The 21,376-nt window shown below is 36.7% G+C and overlaps 1 protein-coding gene across 6 annotated transcripts in view; it reads left to right on the plus strand.

Annotated features, from left to right (window-relative positions):
• NEBL (nebulette) overlaps positions 1-21,376 on the plus strand; it is a 254,624-nt gene that overhangs the window by 156,845 nt on the left and 76,403 nt on the right. For 2 of the 6 annotated variants that reach the window (XM_021386377.1, XM_021386376.1), the window contains 5 exons: positions 4,757-4,836; positions 5,648-5,717; positions 5,815-5,886; positions 12,465-12,569; positions 14,664-14,774. The exons of 1 other annotated variant lie outside the window; for it this stretch is intronic. In XM_021386377.1, coding sequence (XP_021242052.1) covers positions 5,655-5,717; positions 5,815-5,886; positions 12,465-12,569; positions 14,664-14,774 — 351 coding nt within the window. In that variant the 5' untranslated portion in view covers positions 4,757-4,836; positions 5,648-5,654. Of the gene's footprint in view, positions 1-4,756; positions 4,837-5,647; positions 5,718-5,814; positions 5,887-12,464; positions 12,570-13,681; positions 13,750-14,663; positions 14,775-21,376 lie in introns of those variants that run through there. 3 more of the 6 variants (XM_021386380.1, XM_021386378.1, XM_021386381.1) reach the window with 2 other exon arrangements.

Here is a 21,376-nt window from a genome sequence, read left to right on the forward strand (position 1 = left end):
AACGAGTCTGTTCGTAAGCCAAGTGTATCTTTTCATTGTTTGTAACGTAGTGTAATAATGTACTTATTAGATTACATTAAGCTGTTTTTGAATATGTAATCACTCAAAGGAAAAAGGGATCATCTTTAGCTGTTTAGGATGTATTGGTACAAAACCAAAAATATTTACTATCAGCTTCATAACTTTTACCTACAATTGCTGATAATTTTAGCTGTAATTCATAGCAAGGTAAAATTTCCCATTTCTCACTAAACTATCCTGGAATATTTTTCTGTAGGATTTATGTTTGGATAAAATGAAAATTTTCTGAATGGAAATCTTTCAAATATTATCTAAACCTTTCTGCATTTGAGGAGTACAAAGAGAGAAGCCATGTGTTCCCTCCTGAATCTCTCTGCTGAATGTGATTTAGGTTTTATGGAAACCTCACACCATAACCAAGTCAATTGTTAATTTCATTTATTAGCCATCTTCTGTAGGACACGTGTTGCCAGACAGATAGCTTGGGTGTGTGCTGCTCTCCACTGGTTACAGTGACTAGCAGACTGCTGCTCTGCCATTCATTTTGGTGTATACCTATTTGGACACTTGAGTAAGGTGAAAGGAGTTTTATGACGATAGGCAAGAAAGGGGAAATGCTACAATTGGGTCAGGTAGAGTAGATGAAATGGTTGCAATGCAGTCACCTTGTCTCCTGCTGCATCAACTTGTGAAGGATTTTTCGAGCTTCTGGTTAATGTGAAAATATTTAGAGTGGAAATGCCAAATTGCTAGGTATTTAATATTCATTTTAACAAATGAAAAATTAGAAAAGACCAGTGGAAACTGTGTATCCCATTTAGGAAATAGAATTTTTGAGGCTTAAAGAATATTGTGCAAAAGTAGTAGGCACTTTCATGAATACTGAATGTGTTTTTTAGAACTCACTGAAAAAGTTTATTACTAGTTTATTTCAGTATATTGTTACTCATCACAATGAAGTTTACATCTGCTTGGCACAGTCTTCTATTCACCATGGTGAATACTCCCACTTCTGATTGGGTCTGCATGATTCATTTCTCAGGATAATTAGCTGTGTGGAAAAGGGTTTATTAACTCAGGCAGTGTCATGATAGCATAGCTACACTGCTTCTGTTTAACCAGATTAGATCAGGTATTATTATGTGAAACTATTTGTACTGTACAAATTTCTAAATGCTCTGTTATTAAAATGCAGTTGTGCTTAAACACCATATCTTTGAGCATGTTTGTAAAATAAAATAATCTGTTCTTATGACATATAAGGCATTGAAAAATGATTAGATTTTCTGGGTTTCACAAATCAGTATGCTAACATCTTATTTTTATTTATCTTTAAAAATACCATTACAATTCCTTGATTTACCAGAACTTTGAATAGGAACTTCCATTGAATGAGAATCCTTGCGTAGACGATGAGATATTTGCAGATTTTGAGCTGCTGCTGACAAATGCAGTGTTAATGATCTGACGGATACAAGCTTGTGGTTAAGCCTTTTCTTTAAATAGAACCATCACTTGAATTACTTTTGCTGATGTTAATTGATATTTCATATTCAGGAAAGGCTAAATTTGGCAGTCCGGGAACCCATGCTTTCTTTCTGTTTGTGATTGCAGTGCTGATAGCCTAACTATGAACTTCCTTGGGCAGTGCTGCTAGTAACTTCCAGCCTGATAGATGAGTATTTCTAGAAATGAGGAGTAATTGAATCTCAGTGCTTACAAATTCCTTGTGTGCCTTTTGAAAAGAGACCACCAGCTGTGTTCTGTTGAATTAATTGTACTTATTTCTGTAATGTGTACATCTGTCCAGAGAGAACAGAAAATTATGTTCTTTTTTCAGGGAAGTCTGTGAGTTGATTTTTAACTCACTGAAAGCAGGATAGTTAAAGCATTAAAACTCTGCCTCTGTTCTTATCGTATTTTCAGTCCAGAATTGCAAAGTGCACTCATAACACATGCATCTCACTGTGATGCTGCGCAGATTTTGTAGCTGAATTACCTTTGACTTTGTCTTGCAATCTATGTTCAAATGCCTCATGAAGAACTCTGTTAAATGTGTTTGAGGTTGTTGTGTTTGGGTACCTTTTCTGAGACAAGCACAGTTTCTACTGTCCAGTGAAATGATAAAAATTCAGCATTGTGTGTAGATGGTGCAGATCTCAGAAGGGTTTTTGGGATTATGCCAAGTCCAGTGGTGGTGTTTGTTCAGTGATGGAATTGAGTGTAGCTGCTGAATTACTGTGTGCATCTGGACCAAAATGAGAGGAGGTCTTTGAACTTTCTGGGCTAACATCACCCGAATGTATTTCTAAAAATACAGATGAAGGAGCAAGGAGATAATGCTGCTCTGGACAAGCATGGCCACAGCTGTGTGTGATCTAAACAGGGTGGTTGCACAACAGTGCAACTGCCTTTGGGCATGCTGGACCAACTCATACTAATGGGGACCTAAGTTCCATTATGCCTTGTTCCTAAGCTGTGAGGCTAAACTTGAACTGTGATGTGAAACATCCATGCAGGATGGCTGGAAGTAGAAATCTGGTGCTATGCAGAATTTCCTTACAAAATTTGAATGATTTTGTATTGAGTCATTCCCTGAAAAACCTGTTGTGTGTATGCAGAGGTTCTGCAGATGTTCTTAAAATGTCTATAATTTAATTATAAAATGTCATTTTGCCACACTGTGTATGTTTACAAATATTGTGTAGTAATAGAATGGACTCAGCACTCCATTCCAGTGCAGTTTTCTTAAAATTCTTTGCAACTGGACTTTAAACAATCTGTGTTGTTTCATGCCAGAATGAATTCAATATAATGAACAGATTCATTATATACAGTGGAAAATGGTTCAGAAGTGTAAGTGTGGAGGTTTTGGAAAAAATGCATATTTTGCAGTTCATCTTTAGTGAAACAGTACTTCATAATCACTTTGAAGGTTTAAAGATCAGCATTTAACTAGATCTTTATTCAGATTGGGTGTAATATTTTTAGAGTGGTTTTTAAAATACCTGTCAACATACACAAATATTTGCTATGCCAAATAAGCCTGTTGATTCCAGTTTGTTTATTGCCTGTTCTGGAAATAAATTCAACTTGTTTTTGACCTGCAGGCTGCTAATGGAACCATAATGCACTTTTAAACTGTGCAGCTCTTAAACGGTCACAACAAATTCTGGAAGAGTCCTAGGCCAGGTTGGATGGGGCCCTGGGCAGCCTGATCCAGTGGGGTTGGAACTGTATGGTCTTCAGGGTCCCTTCCAACCCAAAGTATTCCAGGATTCTTTGAAACTCCCATCTGAATTTTATCTGGATATATTTGAATTTCAGGGTTGCTCAATGGCACACTGAATGTTATCAGATAGTGTTCCATGTTGTAAGGAGGAAAAAAGAAGGCAGGTTTCTGTATCATACAGTCTCTAACTAGATCTATTATATGTGAAGTGCTGTACTGACTAACTTGTATGTATACTTAGTATGTATACTGTCATATTTTTTCCCTTACTCCTTTTTTTTTTTGCAAAATATTGCATTTTTCTTTATTCTGATGATTTGCAGCAGTTGTCTTGCAATCCCTGTATTATGGAAGTTATGTGGAACACAGCTTGTTTGAATGCCCAGTAATACCTGACATAGGTGATGCAAAAATAGGAAAAAATGAAATTCTATGAAATCAATTCAAGATCATGCTAATGAGAAAGTAGATCTTTATCGTGAAGAAACCATTACAGGAAAACAGTGATTAATAAATTATATTCAGTTACTGAAAAAGTGCCAAATACAATATAAGCATGATAAGAGTCTGAACATGCTCCCATCAACCCAAAGGCCAAACAGTTTTGACTTGGTCATTTTGACAGTATTTACTTTCCATGGCAGAAAACAGAAGAAGATTTTCCCATATTCAGCAACCTTTGCAGCTACTGATAGCTCTTCTCTACTCTCTTCACTATTTTTCAGTGTCTTCAGTTACAAAATGTATTAAATATAGGAAGGAAAGGGAAATTAAAGGTGGTGGTGGAAGAATACTGTATTTAAAATAGTATCACAAAAGCTTTGGTGCTACATTTCTGACACTTTTGTAGATCTTAACATGTGGTGCTTGAAATCATGCAGGAATATATCTTCTGTGGTGATAGTTTTCAAAAATGACCTGTTAATGTGCATACCCAGGTTTTAAGACTAAACTGCTCTTCTCCACAGGGGTGAAACATCCTGGGCTCCAAAAGCTGTCATATTAAATTACGGGTGATCCTCACTTACACAAACCAGGCCTTCAGGTTTCAACTTAAACATCAGCAATGCCGATCAAAATGTGGAATTTAGTAGCTTACATTTGAAATAACAGGATGAAAAATCTTGAAGCTTTCTGTGCTGTTAATACATAATGAATTCTATGTCTTGATTATTATAGACTGAAAGCATGAAAGCAGTTCGTGCCTTTTTCTTAATATATTCTGCCTCACCCCCCAGAAATGTGTGTTTTTAAATAAGATCTAGGGGGCATTGTGTTTGGGCTCGAGTACTCAATATTCTTTGAAGAGGTTTTCCAAGAGCACGCATTCCTTATATCTTTGCCTGATTGCAAAACCCTGTAGTGGTGAATCACTCTGCTAGATGAAGTTCAAAATCATGACCTGTATAAAATGAGAAGTATACATGCTATGGTTTAGAAAGAAAATAATAAAATTCTGGTTACTCTGACTGGTCCTGTAATATGTACTTACATGTTTTACAGATGCAAACACTGTGACACCGTATCCATTGGAATAAGGATGTATTTCAGTTTCATTTTAGCTGGACTTCATATTGAAAAAGGTTGGTTTTGAGATCATGACAATTTTAATGGTGAATGAACTTTCATGGTTGTGTAAATAAATAGCCATGTATGTTTCTAAGTATGCAGATGTGTTTGTATCTGTCTATGCCTGAATTTAAATGTCAGCTAACTTCATTGATTTCAGGCATGCTGTAGAGTCTGATCTGTTTCCTGCAGCTCTGAACCTTTTTAGAGTTTTCACATTTTTTCCACATTTTAATGAGTAATATGGAGAGTTTAAGAAATTGTTTATGTTTGATGGAAAAAGGCTGTTTCCTGGTAAATATAATAGCTGCAACATCTACTGGAAAATGAGAATAGTGTATTTTTTTAATTGGACCAACAAAATAACATTTTGTGATGACTAGTTTTGGAGTCTGCATGCCTTGAATCTTACAACTGCACAGTTTTCCCTTAATCGTAGAATCAGTGTTCCCCTTTTAAGCCTGTTAATTTTGCTAAATTACTTATGTTATGAATTAATTGAATCACAGTATTTTAATTGCGTTCATAGTCATTTTAAAAATAGTTGACTGGGATAGGTCATTTAATTATATTTTATCTGTAAGAAAGCATTAGCTCTGCTGCAGCTGATAGCTAGCAAGGCCATCTGCAATGCCTTTCAGTTCACTCACACTGAGTTGTTCAGATAAAGACTGTCAAGTGCTGCCTAAATAAGGAAGGAGCCTTGGTAAAGTTAAGTGCAGTGGAGGACACAAATGAAGCATTGATTCCAGGCATGCTGTAGAGTCTGAGCTGTTTCCTGCAACTCTGCACCTTTTTAGAGTTTTCATTGTTGTTTTCTCCAAGTATTAAAATGCGAGTATCTGTCACTCAGGAATTCACAGAGGATGAAAATGAAAATGGAGAAGAAGAAAGGGTGAGTTAAACCCAATAGCTTTGAAAAATACTTTTTTTTTCTTTACTTGCTTCTCTTTTAGGACAAGAAACCTGGAATGATTACCTTTCTTTTATAGGTCTTTCTCAAGCCTGTTTTTGAGGACAGAAATATGGAGCTGGCCCGAAAATGCAGTGAAATAATAAGTGATGTAAGTGACAGTAATTGTTTGCATCCTTACGTTTGCATTTCTCTTTTCAGTGGCTTCATTTTTACCATGTATGTACATTTACATTACATATATATTCAGAAATGTACCATGCAGCATGTGACCATCCAAGGCTCAAATGTAAAGCACAGATAATAGAAAAGCACAGTGTTCTCTGATACCTTGAATTATTAGCTGTGGAAGGACGAGTTTCTTGGAGCACTTAAGCTGTATGAAGTGTAGGCCCTAGGAAGTAGTTCCAAAAGGTGGATCTCACACAGAGGATGACTCCCATGAGAACACTTTGGCTGATTCACCAGTAAAATGTGGTATTTTTGCCAGTTGCTGCTCAATCCTATGAAGTTTGGTTGGTTAAAATAGAACTGGGTGCTGTACTTGCGTAGCTGTAAAGACAGAAGATAAAAATAAAACAGATGAACTTTTTGTCTATTAGTCTTTGGTGATAGAAGCTCAAGTCTGCATAGCATATTATTACTGACTTGCAATTATGGGAAAAATCCACTGGAGTGATAAGGTGAGTCTGAAAAGTAGCTTTTCCCTGTCATATGAATTGCAGTTGGAATGATTGTTCTATGCAGCATGTTCAGGATGGTGGCAACTAAGAAAATGTCACTGGAGAGAGACTTTCTTTAACAAGTGTTCTCCTAATGAAACTGAAATTGATGACTGGTTCATATTGTGTTGATATTACCTCAGCACATGTTGCATTGTAATACGAGGTTCAGGATGTTATTGTTCAAGGTGAATGATTTTTTGAGAATAGGATATACAGAATCTACATTTTAAACGATTAGAGGATATGTATCAGAAAAGAATAGGTAACTCAGAAAAACAGTACCTTGGAGATACAGGTTTTACATTGCTGGCACAAAAATGTGATTTGACAAATTAAAAGCTTTCTCTTTGTCCATGGACCATCTGGTAGTATTTTAATTTTCACAAGAAGGTTGCTGAAAATTAGAAAGATCCTTAAAAGAAGCTACCATGATGGCTCCTTTGTAATCTCAAGCTATTTTAGGAAGTGGTAGAGATTATTACTATTTTTACTGATGGCTGTCCACAAGCTTTCTGTGGAAAATGAATAGCATCTGACACAATAAAACACATGTTAAATCATGGGAAGGCCAAGTAAAATGGAGATGTAATACCAATCTAACCCAAAATACGTGTTGCTTCTGTGCAGTTTTTCTTCTAAGTAATGGTTACTGTTCTTCAAGGCAAAAACTTGAAAAATGCTGAAGAAATATTTGCTTTTATTGAAAGGAATTACTACTGTGCTGTGTACCCATTAGTAGTAATGTTGGCAGTGACTATTAGTCACTACATTTAACAGTTAATTGTATTTTCTCATTTCTAATTGTTAATTTTCTGCAGGGTTGTGGGGGCTAAAGTGAGTAGTTAAGTTAAACCAGGTTCCTGAAACCTGTGACAGTGTAGAGATGTGGGCTTTTGCTGAAAGCTTGTCAAGCATTTAGCCTGCAAATGCTTTAGATTTTCATTGAGATATGTGAAACATAATGGCAACATGTCGTTAATGCTTTCAAGGACGTAGTAATACGTAATGGCCCAGAACAAATTTAATTTCAGAGGTGATGTTTTTTGTTTAAAAATGACACTCATTTTTGGGGCTTTATTCAGCCTTTGCTAAAGTCAGTAGTTGTGTTCTGATTGGCTTGGATGGAATGTATGTACGCTTATGGAATGAATTGGAATTTCATGTGACCAGTGATGTCATTTGTTCTGTGCTAAGTTCTTCACTTTGCACGCTTCACTGAGGAGCCCTATCAGCTGCAAGGAATTTGCATTTTGACACAATAACATTCAAAACTTTTTATATATTCTTCATGCTTTTTTTTTTTTTTTTTTGCATGAATCTGTGATCAAACTGCTATTTGTGTGGATGTGTTGTTGGTGAATATCTGTTCATAGCTGTACAGTGTTTTTTGAGCGGTTCGCAGTTTTGCCCCAGGATGACCTTGTGACAGCAGCCCTTGTCCTTGAGGACCACGAGATGGGGTAGTTATCCTTCTCAGTCTGGTAGCCTGCCAGCACAGCTCCTCCATGAGAACACAGTAACAGGAGCACTTGTGACTCAAGATACTGTGATTGCATTACACTCACCCTGCATTCTTTTTAGGCTGACTTTAATTTGGCAACATGATTTAAAAAAATGGTTGTGATGGCATTCCTAAGTGCATGTGGAACTGTCAGGCTTGAACTATACGCGGGTGGAAGCTGGGAAGTGTTTATGTGCTCCTGTTCTTCAGGAAATCCCCATCTTCATTTGAGGTTGGCAGGTATTTGTTCTGTGGCTCTGATACCCCCTGAATTGTTCCTCCCTAAAGCCATTTTGTTTAATCTCCCTCTATTATGCAATTTTATTTCATCAATGCTTTCAAAACTGTCATGTATATTCGATTTAAATGAATTATCTTCCATTCCAGGCCTTTTCTGTATTGGAACTGAGCCTATCCATTTGCTTGTATTATTTATATTTCAGTATCCTGCCATCTCTTCTTTGTTCTGAAATTGTAGTGTAATATTGTGAATGCTTTTTGGTATAGGCAGACACTGTGTCTTCTGAAGATTCCGCTGAATTTTAATCATGTGTGGTACCAGTGCTTTTTGTCACCTAGAGCAAAAATAGTATCACTATCTATCTGTCCTTACATGGGGGCCAGCTTTGCCTCAGGATACATAAAGGAAGTGCTAAAGAGACAGAGTCAGTGTAGAAGTAGTGCTTTTCCCCAGGCCTGGGACCCACCTAATTCAGGCTGGAGCTATTCTTCTGGGCTCCCCATCAGTAGACAGGGCCTCTAGCTCAGGAGTATTTTGAGGTCAGAATTTCTTTCGACTGGTAGAATACTATAAGGCAATAATACTGTATGCTTGTCTTCACACTTTTCTCTAGATTTCTGTGGCCACAGAAAGTGGATTTAGATAGATCTATGATTTGACACAGTTCTTACACTGTTATAAGAGATAATAAACTAAGAAATGAAAGATGGGACAGGGAACTGTTAGTGGAAAAAAAGTTCTCTTTCAATCCAGCACAAGATCTAGACAAGAAAGGCTGGACCTTTTTGTGACTCTTCTAGGCCTACAGTTCTATAATTTATCTTGGCAGGATGGTCAACAAAGCTGTCCTTGTCATTAGTAATGTCAAAATATTAAGAACAGTTTTTAATATTTAAATGAGACAAATATGTACCCCTGAATACAAAAGAAAGGTAACTGCTTGGATTAGTCTTGAATTAGGCTGGTACCACTTGAATTTTTCTTCTTGGAGCAGGCCATGGACAAGATGAATTTTCCTGCTAAGTCAGGAAGCCTCAGCCTTGAGGTTGGATGACCTTTTATAAAGTTTGTGTTTTGCCATATAACGTCAATTGAATAAAACAAACAAGCCAGTTTGAAGCTTATCCTTTTGGTGATTGTCTAGGAATTTTAATCTAGTGTTACTGGATAGCTATGCTGCTGATCAGAGTAGTTTTATGATGAGTCTGGGAGGAGAATGGGCTCAGGAGAGAGCTATTAAAAATTGTGGCTTGAGTGAGTCTCAAGGGCTTCAAAAGTATATGAAAAAGGCAGTGGTGGCTGTAGGCCATCATTTGCAAATTTTTCTTATCAGCTGTTTTTTTTCCTAAGGTTTAGCAGACCTACTTAACCTAAACAGAGTGTATTGTGGTGAAGGGTAAGTCACTTAGAGGCAAAACTTCCTATTCAATATTTTAGACATTTGATTTTGTAACCCCTAACTTTTCAGAGAATATTGGTTTCTCTGCATGTTTCTTCCAGCCATTGATTATGTTCTGTAATAGTCAACTGCTTCAGCCTCCCACTTACTTCATTTAAAATAAATACACTTTTAAAGTACACGTGTCATGACTACATTATACTTGTCTCATTTTGTCTTCCATTTGCCTGATTCTAAGTGATGTAAACACTTCTGTAGCAGATTAAAGTGTGCTGGATTAAAACTGGACACACAGATTTTGTTATATATCCTCTGTAAATGACTCATTTGAACCTGTGTGGATTACTGTAATAAATATGAATAATAAAGGAATGACATTACTCCTTTATTTCTTTTGATTATTTTGTAAGTGTGATTTCTACAGCAGAATGGCTTTGATTGTTTCTTCTATTCCCCTTTCCCCCCCATTAAACGATACCTTAGGAGGCTTTCATGCTTGATTTTTGAATGCAATTATTACTCTAATTAAAATGGATGTAATTACGGTTAGCTCTCAGTTATCTGTGCATGATTTATTTAGGTTGTGAGCAGCATGGCTCTCCATCTCCTCTGCCAGAGCCCCAGTTTTACAGTAATCCTACTGGGAATTCTGTCAAAACTAACCAGTAGTCAGCTCTATAGATAATCCTATATCCTTCCTCAGCCATATTGCTGTGAATAGCCATAATTCTGCAAGGCTGGTTTTTAAGCCATTCATGTGAACATTCACACCTCACCTCAAGCAAACCCTTAAAAGCACGTCCATGCACACACACAGGTTGGCTGTGTAGGCACCTGCTCATCCTTACCATGATACTGCAGTTTTTGTGCATTGCTCTGTGGTTGCCTGGAAGCACAGTGACACATACAGAGATTATGTGAACTGTTGGATCGATGTGGCCCCGAGTGAAATGATGACATATGGTAATTTTTTTACACCCTTTATTCCCCAGACGGTTTTTCTTAGAATACACAGTAGTTCTGTTGCAGTAGGCATGTTACGGAGTACTCGGGCTGTAACGCTGAAGGCCCTTCCTCATATGCTTGCTATTGGTTCACCTACTTTACTTGAACCCGTGACGTAAGAAGGAGAGGCTGTCCTTCTTTGTTTTCATAACAAGGTGTATAACAACTCCGTGTATGGCTTTTCGGAAGAGAGTGGCCAGAGCGGGATATTCAATATGATTGGCCAGGGGCCTGCGTGAGCTTCTTGAACAGTCTAGTAAAAGATAAGATATACTATATAGTTCTGTAGCTTGTAACAATAAACGCCATTTTGCCGCTCATCATATTGATGTGTAAATGCGACGAGGTGGCCGGGGACAGAAAGTAGTCCTTGCGGGCAGGGTGACAAGTTACGAACGGAATATCAGATGTGGTGGTCTTCACTACATAGTTCATAAAGGGAGATTGTATGATTCAGTAAAGAAATATAAATTCTTTCAGTAGTCCAAATCTGGATGAGCTCACTGTGACCAAAATTATTTCCTGTGTGATGATTACGTGGTGAACAGTCTGAAGTGAATTTGGCATTATATAATTCATTTCATGGAGGACAAAAAGCTTCCATCAAAAAGTTTAGGAGCTGGTTCTGTGTAAGTTACCATTCTTCCTCATGAATTTTCCAAGTCACTTTATAGGAACATAGACAGAACTTGTGATATCTGTTAAGGATGCAGAGGAGGAACTTAATACCATGTATTTCTGTAATGCTCAGGTGCAGGTAATGTTGCTTCTGCCTGCTGCTTGTCAGCAAGCTGGGAATGCATTAATGCATGGTGCTATTGTGCAGAATGTGAAAATGAGGTTGGAGAAATGGTAGCAGATAATAACCAGGAAAGCTTACTCCTAAGTAATTCAATTTGCGCTGAATTAAACTATACTATATAGAAAGAAGGACATCTCACTAAAATCATTTAAGACTACTTATTGGAAATACCTTTAAAAGTAAGGACTGCACCTGGAAGTTGTCTGCCTTTTGAATATGTTTAATCAATCTTGTTGTATTCACCATCTTTCTACACACAGTTTGTATGTAGTAAAGATCCCGTACACATTTACTATTTCTGTAGACGTAGCGTTCTTCACAGTCTCACTAGTACAAACTAGCTCTGACATGACTTCATCAACAGGCATGTGGTTGTTTCAGATAACTGAGTATTGTAGCTGCACCTATTGTCTGGTAAGAAAGTGCTGGGACTTTGTATTGTTTTTTAAAAAAATAAGCACTTGCTTTTTTTTGCAAAATACACTGTGGTGCTTTGCAACCAAAGCACTTTTAGTCGTGTATGTACATCACTTAAGAAATGGGCTGATATAAAATTTTCTTGGCTTTTTAAGAGACTCTGATATTACCTGCATGTCACAACCATAGGGGTGCTTTGTAGGCAATGCTTTGGCAATGGACTTATGAATTTATTCATTTAACTCTTGGATTGATAAAGAGACATTTGATTATGCCATACAGATTCTGGGCTTGCAAGGTCTGTGTTGGAAGCCAGTCTAACAATTTTATCTTTGAGGTCAAAGAGAAAAATCTTGATTCATCTCTCTTTTCTTTAGAAGAGCAGAACATCTATGGGCAGTGGAAAAATTGTGCTGTAGATATAGAGAAAAATCATATATTTTTCATCTTTAATATTAAAGAGCTCTGTGACTTTTACATGCCTGATTCTGTGTATGAGAATTGGGTGTTTGCCTGCATGGCCTAAGAAGTTTGCAAGCCACTGAGCACATTGTCCATAAAAATAAATAAAATACCACTAGCCATTGTATACATTTCAGTTTTTAAGAACAACTAATCTTCTCTTTTTCTTTTCTATAGGTACACTATAAAGAAGAATTTGAAAAATCTAAGGGCAAGTGCATATTTGTACCTGACACTCCTCAGCTAAAACATGTGAAAAATGTTGGTGCTTTCATTTCTGAGGTAAGACCAAAAAGACTGAAGAATTCTCTTTGCTTCTTATTCTTGGTAAAAACACTGTGAATTGAAGATTATATTTATGAGCAGGGGAAGGATGGCGTATTTTAAACAATAATTCTGCTTAAAGTTGATGTGACTTCAAATACTATAATTAGTGTATAATGTATACGCACATAGACATTATACAACCCTTTTATTCCGAGGTTCCAAAAGATATTTTATTAACAGTTCTAAGACATTCATAACTGTGCCATTTTGTGGGTCAACTGAGGAATAGGAAAAGGATTTCTTGTTAGTTATTCTGCACTGATGAGCTTTGTAAACTACATGTGTGCACAAACAGCCTGACTGTCATGGAGAGAAAGACCTGTTGCCATGTTATTACACCTGCTCTTCAGTAAGGGAATTGGAACAGGGATCAGGTGAAGGCCATCTGCAGGTCACCTCTCAGATCACTTCCAAGCATGCAAACCCATGGGTAGTGGCAAAAAAACCGACAGCTTCCAAAATGATAGACCACAGTTTACTCCCAGCTCTTCATATCCATATTTTTTCACAATTAAAGCAGGTTGTGTTTTGTATTATCCCATTGTTGTGCACTCTTGCCTATTGTGGCTAGATGCCTTACTTAAGCCCAATAATATGATGGATGGTTTATCTTGTAAATTACTGACCTCTAGTGTCCCATATCCTGTCTTTGCAAAACTTGAGCACTTCTGAAATTCTTTCTTAACAGCAGTGAAAAAGCCCTCTGTTTTGGGGGACACCAACAAATGTTGTAGCAAATTATTTATGTATATATATTTATATCTATAACATGTAAAAGGAACTATAAAAAAACCAGCTGTATATTGCAAAGGAAGCTAATGACATTAGACAGACTTGTTTAATATGTCTTTCATATATACGAATGATTTCTCAGCAATAAATGAAATGGTTTTACAAATTTGCAAAACTTAGATCTGAAGCAAAAGCCTCATAGATTTTGAACTATGAGGGCTGCTCCGAAAGGGATATCTCCTATTTTATTATGTTGGTCTATGATGTCAGAGGTGGATGTAGGTGGTGTGACAGTAGAGGTGGAACCTTTCCACCAACATTCTGTTACATTTTGTTGCCATGTGACAGATGGCAGCAGAGGTGCAGTCTGACAAAGTGACATGGACGTGCCTGTGCATCAAAGGTGTGGAACTGAATTCTTTCATGCAGAAAAAATTGCACTAATTGTCATTCATTGATTCTTACTGAACATTTACAGAGACCAAACAGTGGATGTAAGCACAGAGGGGCGTTTCAGCAGTGGTGACAGTTACAGTGGGTCACCTCCACTGGTGCAGATTTTTAAGAGCACACTGTTCAGGCTCTTTTTCATGTCTGGTGAAAACACATAGCTAATGGTTGTGACTTTGTTGAAAAATAAAGTTTTGTATCTGAGAATTTTCTCTATCCGAAACTGTTACCATGCTCTTCGTACCTGTTGTAGTTTCCATGAAAATAAATAGGAAGCATTACTTTTGGAGCGACCTCCACATTTTTCTAGCCCTTTTATGAGGAATTATAAGTTCTGAACACTGGAGAAAGCACAAGATAAATAGAAGTTCAAAAATGAGTCTGCAACATGAGAAGATTAAGTAAAAATTATGACAGATGTTAACTTCAGTGTTCCTGTCTTTCTCAGTTACATTCAATTGCTACTTCACAGTAACTGGTGAAATATTATTCTATTGACATCTCACTGCTACTATTGTGCAAGATTTTGGAAAACAGAATGAGAAAGTACAATATTGTTTTTGGAAATTATTTAATATAATGTAGAAAAAAATGATTGCCTTGTACTTATTTAGTACTCCTCTCTTCAGTTCTAGTATTTAATTAACAGGTTCTTTGCATTACTTTGAGAATTAGACAGATCCACCTAAAGCATTTTAAAGTTAGTACTTAAAAAAATCTGTATTTTCTTGACAATTTATGAGACTGCAGTAGATTTTTCCAGTTCTAATGTTCTTAGTGCCATTTTATTTAATAGGAAAAATATGTAGTATGATTACTATATCTGACAACTTTTTCATGTTGTGTCGCCTTTTTCTTTCCCTGTAGGTGAAGTATAAAGGAGCTGCTAAGAAGGACCTTTCCAACTCTCTTTATCAGCAAATGCCAGCTACAATTGACAGTGTATTTGCTAAAGAATTAACTCAGCTGCAGAGCAAGGTGCGACTTTAAAATCACAAAAATAATTTGTACATTATTTGTAGGACAGAATATGATTGCTTTGAACAATATTGCTGAATGAATAATTGATTGTCTGCTTGATTTATTTTGGGTGAGATTATCATCCAGAGTTTGTTACCATAACTACTTAACTTCAACAACTACTCAATTCTAAAATGTAGACAATCTGACTTGCAATGTTTATTAAATATAAACATTAAAAAGATTAAAAGTAGGAAAAATCCATTAGCAATCCATGGGTGCAATAAGGAATTACTGAATTCAGTAACCTTTTATTGTGTTTATAGAATATGCAAATCTTAGATAACAACCATTTCCTCTTAAGTGTTATATTAGCTTTTTAAAATATTTGAAGTGGAATCAAAGTGAAAAATAAAATAAAATGCATTTAATGACATCTGAAGGCACTCACTTGAAACAGTAAAAATATTTCCAATGTCATTAATCATTTACATACTGCCATTGACAACAAATTTCATAGAATTAAAATTAGGAATTCAAGTATATTGAACATAGTGTAAAACATGCAAGCAATTAGTAAAGTAGTAATCCTAGTTCAGTTGTCTCCAGGGGCCTAAAAATGTAATCCCCTTAGTTCAGGCAGGTAACACTTAGCTTCCATTGATCCCTGTAGAATTATGAGTATTGAATATGTGTAACATGAGTGAAGTTGTAGATTGTTGCTGTTATTCATCATAATTACAACCAATAGACAGTCATGGTACTTTACCCACCAAGCATCTCAATATTTTTCTTCTGCCTTTCTCCTCTCTTAAAAGTACTAGGTATTGTTTAATTAAGCAAGCCTGTGAAATGGACACACTCCTATACTCATGCTATTGATAGTATCCCAATATTCATTCTGTTTAATACAGTGATTTTTTTTCGAAGCAGAGGAAAATATCCACGGTGAAAGAAAGTACTGAAATCTTGGGACAGCTTACAGAGAAATCACTTGATTTAAAATGACATGTTAATCAAGATTATAATAAGCAAATTCAATAACAAAGTATATTTCACTGTTCATAGTTTGAAATAGAACATGTTTGTATTGAAGTAAAATCAGCACAGTAGCTGCAATAACATTAGTGCCACATATCATTGTAATGGGAGTGATTAGTAGAAATAAATGGAATTAAACCTGCATAATATTTTTAAACAGCTTGATTTTTAAAACATTAATTAACTAGCTTACCATGGAATGTACTAGTAGATTCATTCAAAAGTAGTATATTTTACATTAGTTTATGCAAGTGAGGTTAATTAACATCAATGATATGGCAGAAAAGATAAATAACTGAGACTAAAAATGAAAATGTTTGATTTGTCAAAAAACTTGTAAGGAAAAGTCTGACATTTTCATTGGATAATTTTGAAGCTTTTCTTCGATCATCCAGTAGTCATAGAGAAACAAATATGCATATACACCGAGTTACATTAAAGCAGATTTTTTTTCCTGTAAAATTCATACCACTCCCATAGGAATAGATGCTTTATAAATCTTAATCTACCATAAAGCTTCAAGATATGCTGACACATTTTTCCAACTTGTGGTTACTGTTGCAATGGACCTGAATTTAATGCTACTTTGAGAGACATCCCAGAGGATTTTCTAGTGGAAAATCTTCTCTACAGTATTCAAATCTAGTCCATATTGTGCCTGTCACTGTGATACCTAAGTAGCTAATACAAGGATTTCAGATTTCAGCTGTGTCAGAATGTGGCAGAGGAGATTTCTGCTGCATCTTTCTAGCCAGGATTGTGGATTTACGTGTCACCTAGAGGAGACAAAGTGTACCCCGCAGGGAGAAGGAAAATGGCACTGGCAGCCTCCATGTCAGCCCTATGGCAAACAGGCTGCCATAAGGACAAAACCACAGTCTGTTTCTCAGTTGTAATAAACTGATTTTAAATAGGTGCTGATTTCCTGAGATGAGAAGGATATGAGTATCTGTCCTTCTTCCTATTCCAGTTAGAATAAATGTACACCTCTGACTCCTTCTTAGTGCTCCTAGAACACACAGTAGCCAAACCTCACAGATGCTCTCTTGCTCTGTGACACCAAATTTTTGACAGGGCCATGCTCATCTGCCAAGCAATGTGCCAGGACTTGGGCATCATGGCCTGCACAGGCCTGAGCCTGGCAAATGGTCTTGGGATATGGTGTTTGGTCCTGGCACGATGCTGCTATACTGCCATGCCCAGTAGCGCCATCTTTAGCCTACCTAGATTTAGCCCAGTTTATGACTTTTATACACCATTTCAGATCACACGGATGATTTAGGAACTCAGGCAACCCAGAAATTTTTCCTTTTTTATGACAAGAGGTTATTGCCCTACTGCAACTGCCCTTCACTGTCATTTCCAGAAAACAAATATAGCTGTAACACCACTTATCCCTTTGCATTCTGTGACTGATATGGCAATTGCCACTGACTTTGGCAGAGCTAGGACTTCATTCTGTGGGACTGCAGCTGTAGAGTGTTCACAGGATCTTGTCTCACTCCAGCAGCTCTGTTTTTCCTCCTGTGGAGCTTGTTCATATATTTGCTATATTGATTAATGCTCAGTTCCCTTTTCAAGATATACATGAAAGAGTAAAAAAAGAGAATTTTTACTGGCTTTTATATAAGGGCAATGTCTGCTCTTTTGTGTTTTATGTAGAGCTGGCATGAAGATAGGAATAAATACACATAGGGAAGGAAATCCATACAAATTTTTGGACACTTCTGGGAAAAAGCGTTTCATGATAGTGAAATGAATTCATTGCCTCACATACATGGTGCCTTTTTTCAATTTTGTTCTTTCACCCTGTGGAGAAAATTGGACTGCAAACTTCTAAACAGCTTTCATGGGGATGGGCAACCAGATTTTTCTCTCTCTCTCATTTTTCACAGCTGCCCCCAGAATAAGCCACAGAGAGAAGTCCCTCTCCTCACTGCATGAGTTCACTGTCCTTCCCAGCCTGCAGAGCTTTCACGATTTCCCTGTTCACTGCAAAAATAAAATAAAGTTGACAATAAGAGTCTAGGCAGGCAGACCTCAACTTGATTTTCCTCAGAGGAAATGGTCATTTTATGGAAAGATTCCAGTCTTCCTTTGGAAAATATTTCTGAGGAAAATTTCATATCACTGCTAGCTTTGTGCCAAGTATTTTTCCTGTCTGAACACCAGTATTCTGAGTTCTTCCTTACACAGAACATTTTGTTAAATAAGGTGTCACAAACAATGATAAAGATATTTAAAATTGCTTGGAGAGAAGGCAGTGTTGAAAAATAAAAGTATGTGTTTCATCACTATTTTAATCATTTCATTTCTGTCATAAGAAAAGATTGCACCGTTTTTCTTCTTATCTGAAATGAATAATCTAACACAAACTGAAGGGAGTTTAATTTTCTCCTTTGACCAATATTTCATGTAGTAACTATATGTCAATGCTCAGCAGCATTTTCTGTTTGTTTTTAAAGATGATGAACTAAGTGAATCTTAAGTAATATTTTTAACTTCTAGAGAAATTTTGCTTGTGATTCCTTCTCTTATGTTGCAATGTACATTTTTAAGTATGATAAAGCTATTTCTGTAGTTTACCACATCATTTATAGACATATTACATGTAATCAGACTGTTTAATGGAAATCTCGTTTTCAAGATTCTTTATTTTTGGTAGCAAGTATCGGTCTCCTGGACTTCTTGAGTTTTGTTTACACAAATAGATTGGGTAGTCAGATTATTTATCTAGAGATTAAAATGGTGTTATCTGTGTTAAACATTTTCTTCTACACAAACCTTTGTATGGATCTCAAATTCAGAGCTCAACTTACTGACTTTAAAGAGAAATACAAAAAATAAGAAATGTGATAGTAATAATATCCAAAAACAGGTGAGTCAGCGTTAAGTGAAAAGGCCACAAAGATTTCCTTAATTCATCTTTGTATTCACACACTGGTGCACATTAAGAGAAGAAAAATAATAATAAAAAAGCGTAGTTATAAATCAGTTCAATCTGAAGTCATACTTAGATGCCTTATATTCGTGGAATTACTAAATGGTACCTCCACAGAGCAGAGATTACGTGAGTGACCTATTGTTGATCTCTCTGGAGATACTATTTCATATGTACATAAGTTGCAATGAAAGGAATGCCTCCTATTTATTTCCATGGAAACTACAACAGACAGAAAGATAACAAAAACATCATGTGATAGAGCAAATTCTCAGCTACAAAACCCTGTTTTTCAACATAGTCACCACCATTAGGTGTGCATTTTTGCCAGTGATAAACAAGAGACTGCATGCCATGCTCAGAAAAATCTGCACCAGCAGAGGTGACCCACTGTTTCATGGCTGCTATAACAGCATAGTCACTAGGAATATGTTGCTTGCACAGTCCATCTTTCATTGGCCTGAACAGAAGGAGGTCAGAAGGTGCCAAATCTGGACAATATGATGGGTGTGGTAGGACAGTGCAGCCAAGATTGGCAACGTGCTCCACAGTCCTCAAACTGGTATTGGGCGTGGCATTATTGTGTTGCAGGAGAAAGGTTGTCTTCTTCTTTGGCCTGACTCTGGAACTGCAAGCCTTCAGCTTAGTCAATCTCATGATGTAATGGTCAGAGTAGATGGTTTGTCCGGGTTCCAAGAAATCCAGATAGATCACTCCTTTCCTACCCCAAAAGTGCACATCTCTTTAACTGCTGAGCGCTGTGTTTTGAACTTTTTCTTTGACAGAGAATTCACAAGTCCATGGACTGTCATTTTAACACCACATTTCATCACCAGTAATGATGCGATCCAGGAAACTAGAACCTTCAGCCTTGTATTGGTTGGATAGATCCTGACAAAATTGCATATGGTGTTCTTTTTGTTCCTGTGTGAGCATTTGTGGGACCCACCTGGTGCAAACTTTGCAATATTTCAGTGTTGCCGCTGTCGTTTCCGGTACGCTGAGGCTGATGTTCATTTCTGTACAGTTTCCTGTTCATAATCCACTGATTCACGTGGATGAGCTGCTTGAGACACTCTTCATGTTATGGTGTGACAGCTGTGCATGGCCATCTGGAATGTGGATAGCCTTACATGTCTCTGTCACCACTGCTGAAATGCACTATCCACCGCCTCACTGTGCTCACTTCCACTGTTTGGTCTCCATAAACATTCAGCGATCTTTGATGAATATCAATGGGTGCAATTTTTCCACATGCTGGAATTCAGCAACACACCTTTGTTTCATCTGCATTTCCACGTCAGATGCCATTCTGTCAGCCTGCCCCTCTGCTGCCATCTCTCACATGGTAACAAAATGTAATGGGATACTGGTGGGAAGGTTTAACCTCTACTGCCATACCACCAACATCCGCCTCTGTCATTGTAGGCCAACATCATAAATTCACAGCAGCCTTTGACTACTGGATAAGTAAAAATTCATTTAACTTAAGTTTGGAAATTCAGCATGAGATGTGAAATAAATAGTAGCATATAAAACAATAGTTGTAAGAATATTGATAAAATAATCCTTATAAACATTTTTTCATGTTTGTGTTGAACTGATTTGCAGATCTGGGAATATTCTGCATACCTGTCCAAGACTAAACCAGCAGCTATATAACTCCTCTGAACCTGTGATTCTTTCAAGGTTGCATAGGTCAATTAATAAGATTAATGTGAAAAGATTTGAAAGAATGTGACAATGAAATAGCAGCTCAGGTATTCCTACTTTAAGCTAAAGAAATAGTCTTATTATCCAAGTCAGCGGACACTTGATGGTAGTTTCTGTTAATTTTCTCATTCTGGGAGTTGATTGCTTTTGATTTTTAATGTCTTGACTACATAGCTCATATGCCAACATTTAATTGTAGATGTTGAAGTGGCAAAGTAGCAGTGTAATACAAGAGCTATGAATTATGGGATTTTGGAAAAAAACCCCAACATTTGGGTCAGCTTCATAGAACGGGAACTATTTTAAAAGTGACAATGTGAAATAAGGGAAGTAGAAAAAACATTTTTGTGGCATATGCTTGTATGGTAATTACACTTTTGCAGCTGATGATATTTGCAGTATTTCTATCTTGTTATAGGGAGCTCGTAGACTTTTTTTTGGTATCAGTTTAAGTTGTGTGTGGTTCCCCAGAGACATGATCATGTTGGATTTACTCTGTATAAAGAGATGGCACATTTTATGTTTCCTAATTTGATACTTCTGTTCATATAGTAGCAGTGCAAAAATACCCAAACAAACCAAAAACTCAAAAAAACTCCAACCCATTTTCTGTTAATCTCTCAGCCTGTGTATCATTTTGTAATCTGATACAGGAGCAAATACTAATATACTGCCTTGGGCACCCTGATCTGTGGCTTAGATGCAGTCTTGCAGATTTAAACATAAACAGATATGATATTTTCTCACAGTTCTAGTTGAACTGTCTTAAAAGAGTGTGAATCACCACAATTAGGAATTCCTGTCTCAAGACTTTCACAGTATTCTTTTATTGCTATTGAGGGTTTTAGTTTCAAATCCTTCTCCTCCTGATCAGCTTTCTATCTTATTTAGTATTTTCTGTTTTCTTGGGGATTATTGTAGTGCT

This window comes from Numida meleagris, chromosome 2 (assembly GCF_002078875.1).
Source record: "Numida meleagris isolate 19003 breed g44 Domestic line chromosome 2, NumMel1.0, whole genome shotgun sequence".
NCBI lineage: Eukaryota > Metazoa > Chordata > Aves > Galliformes > Numididae > Numida > Numida meleagris.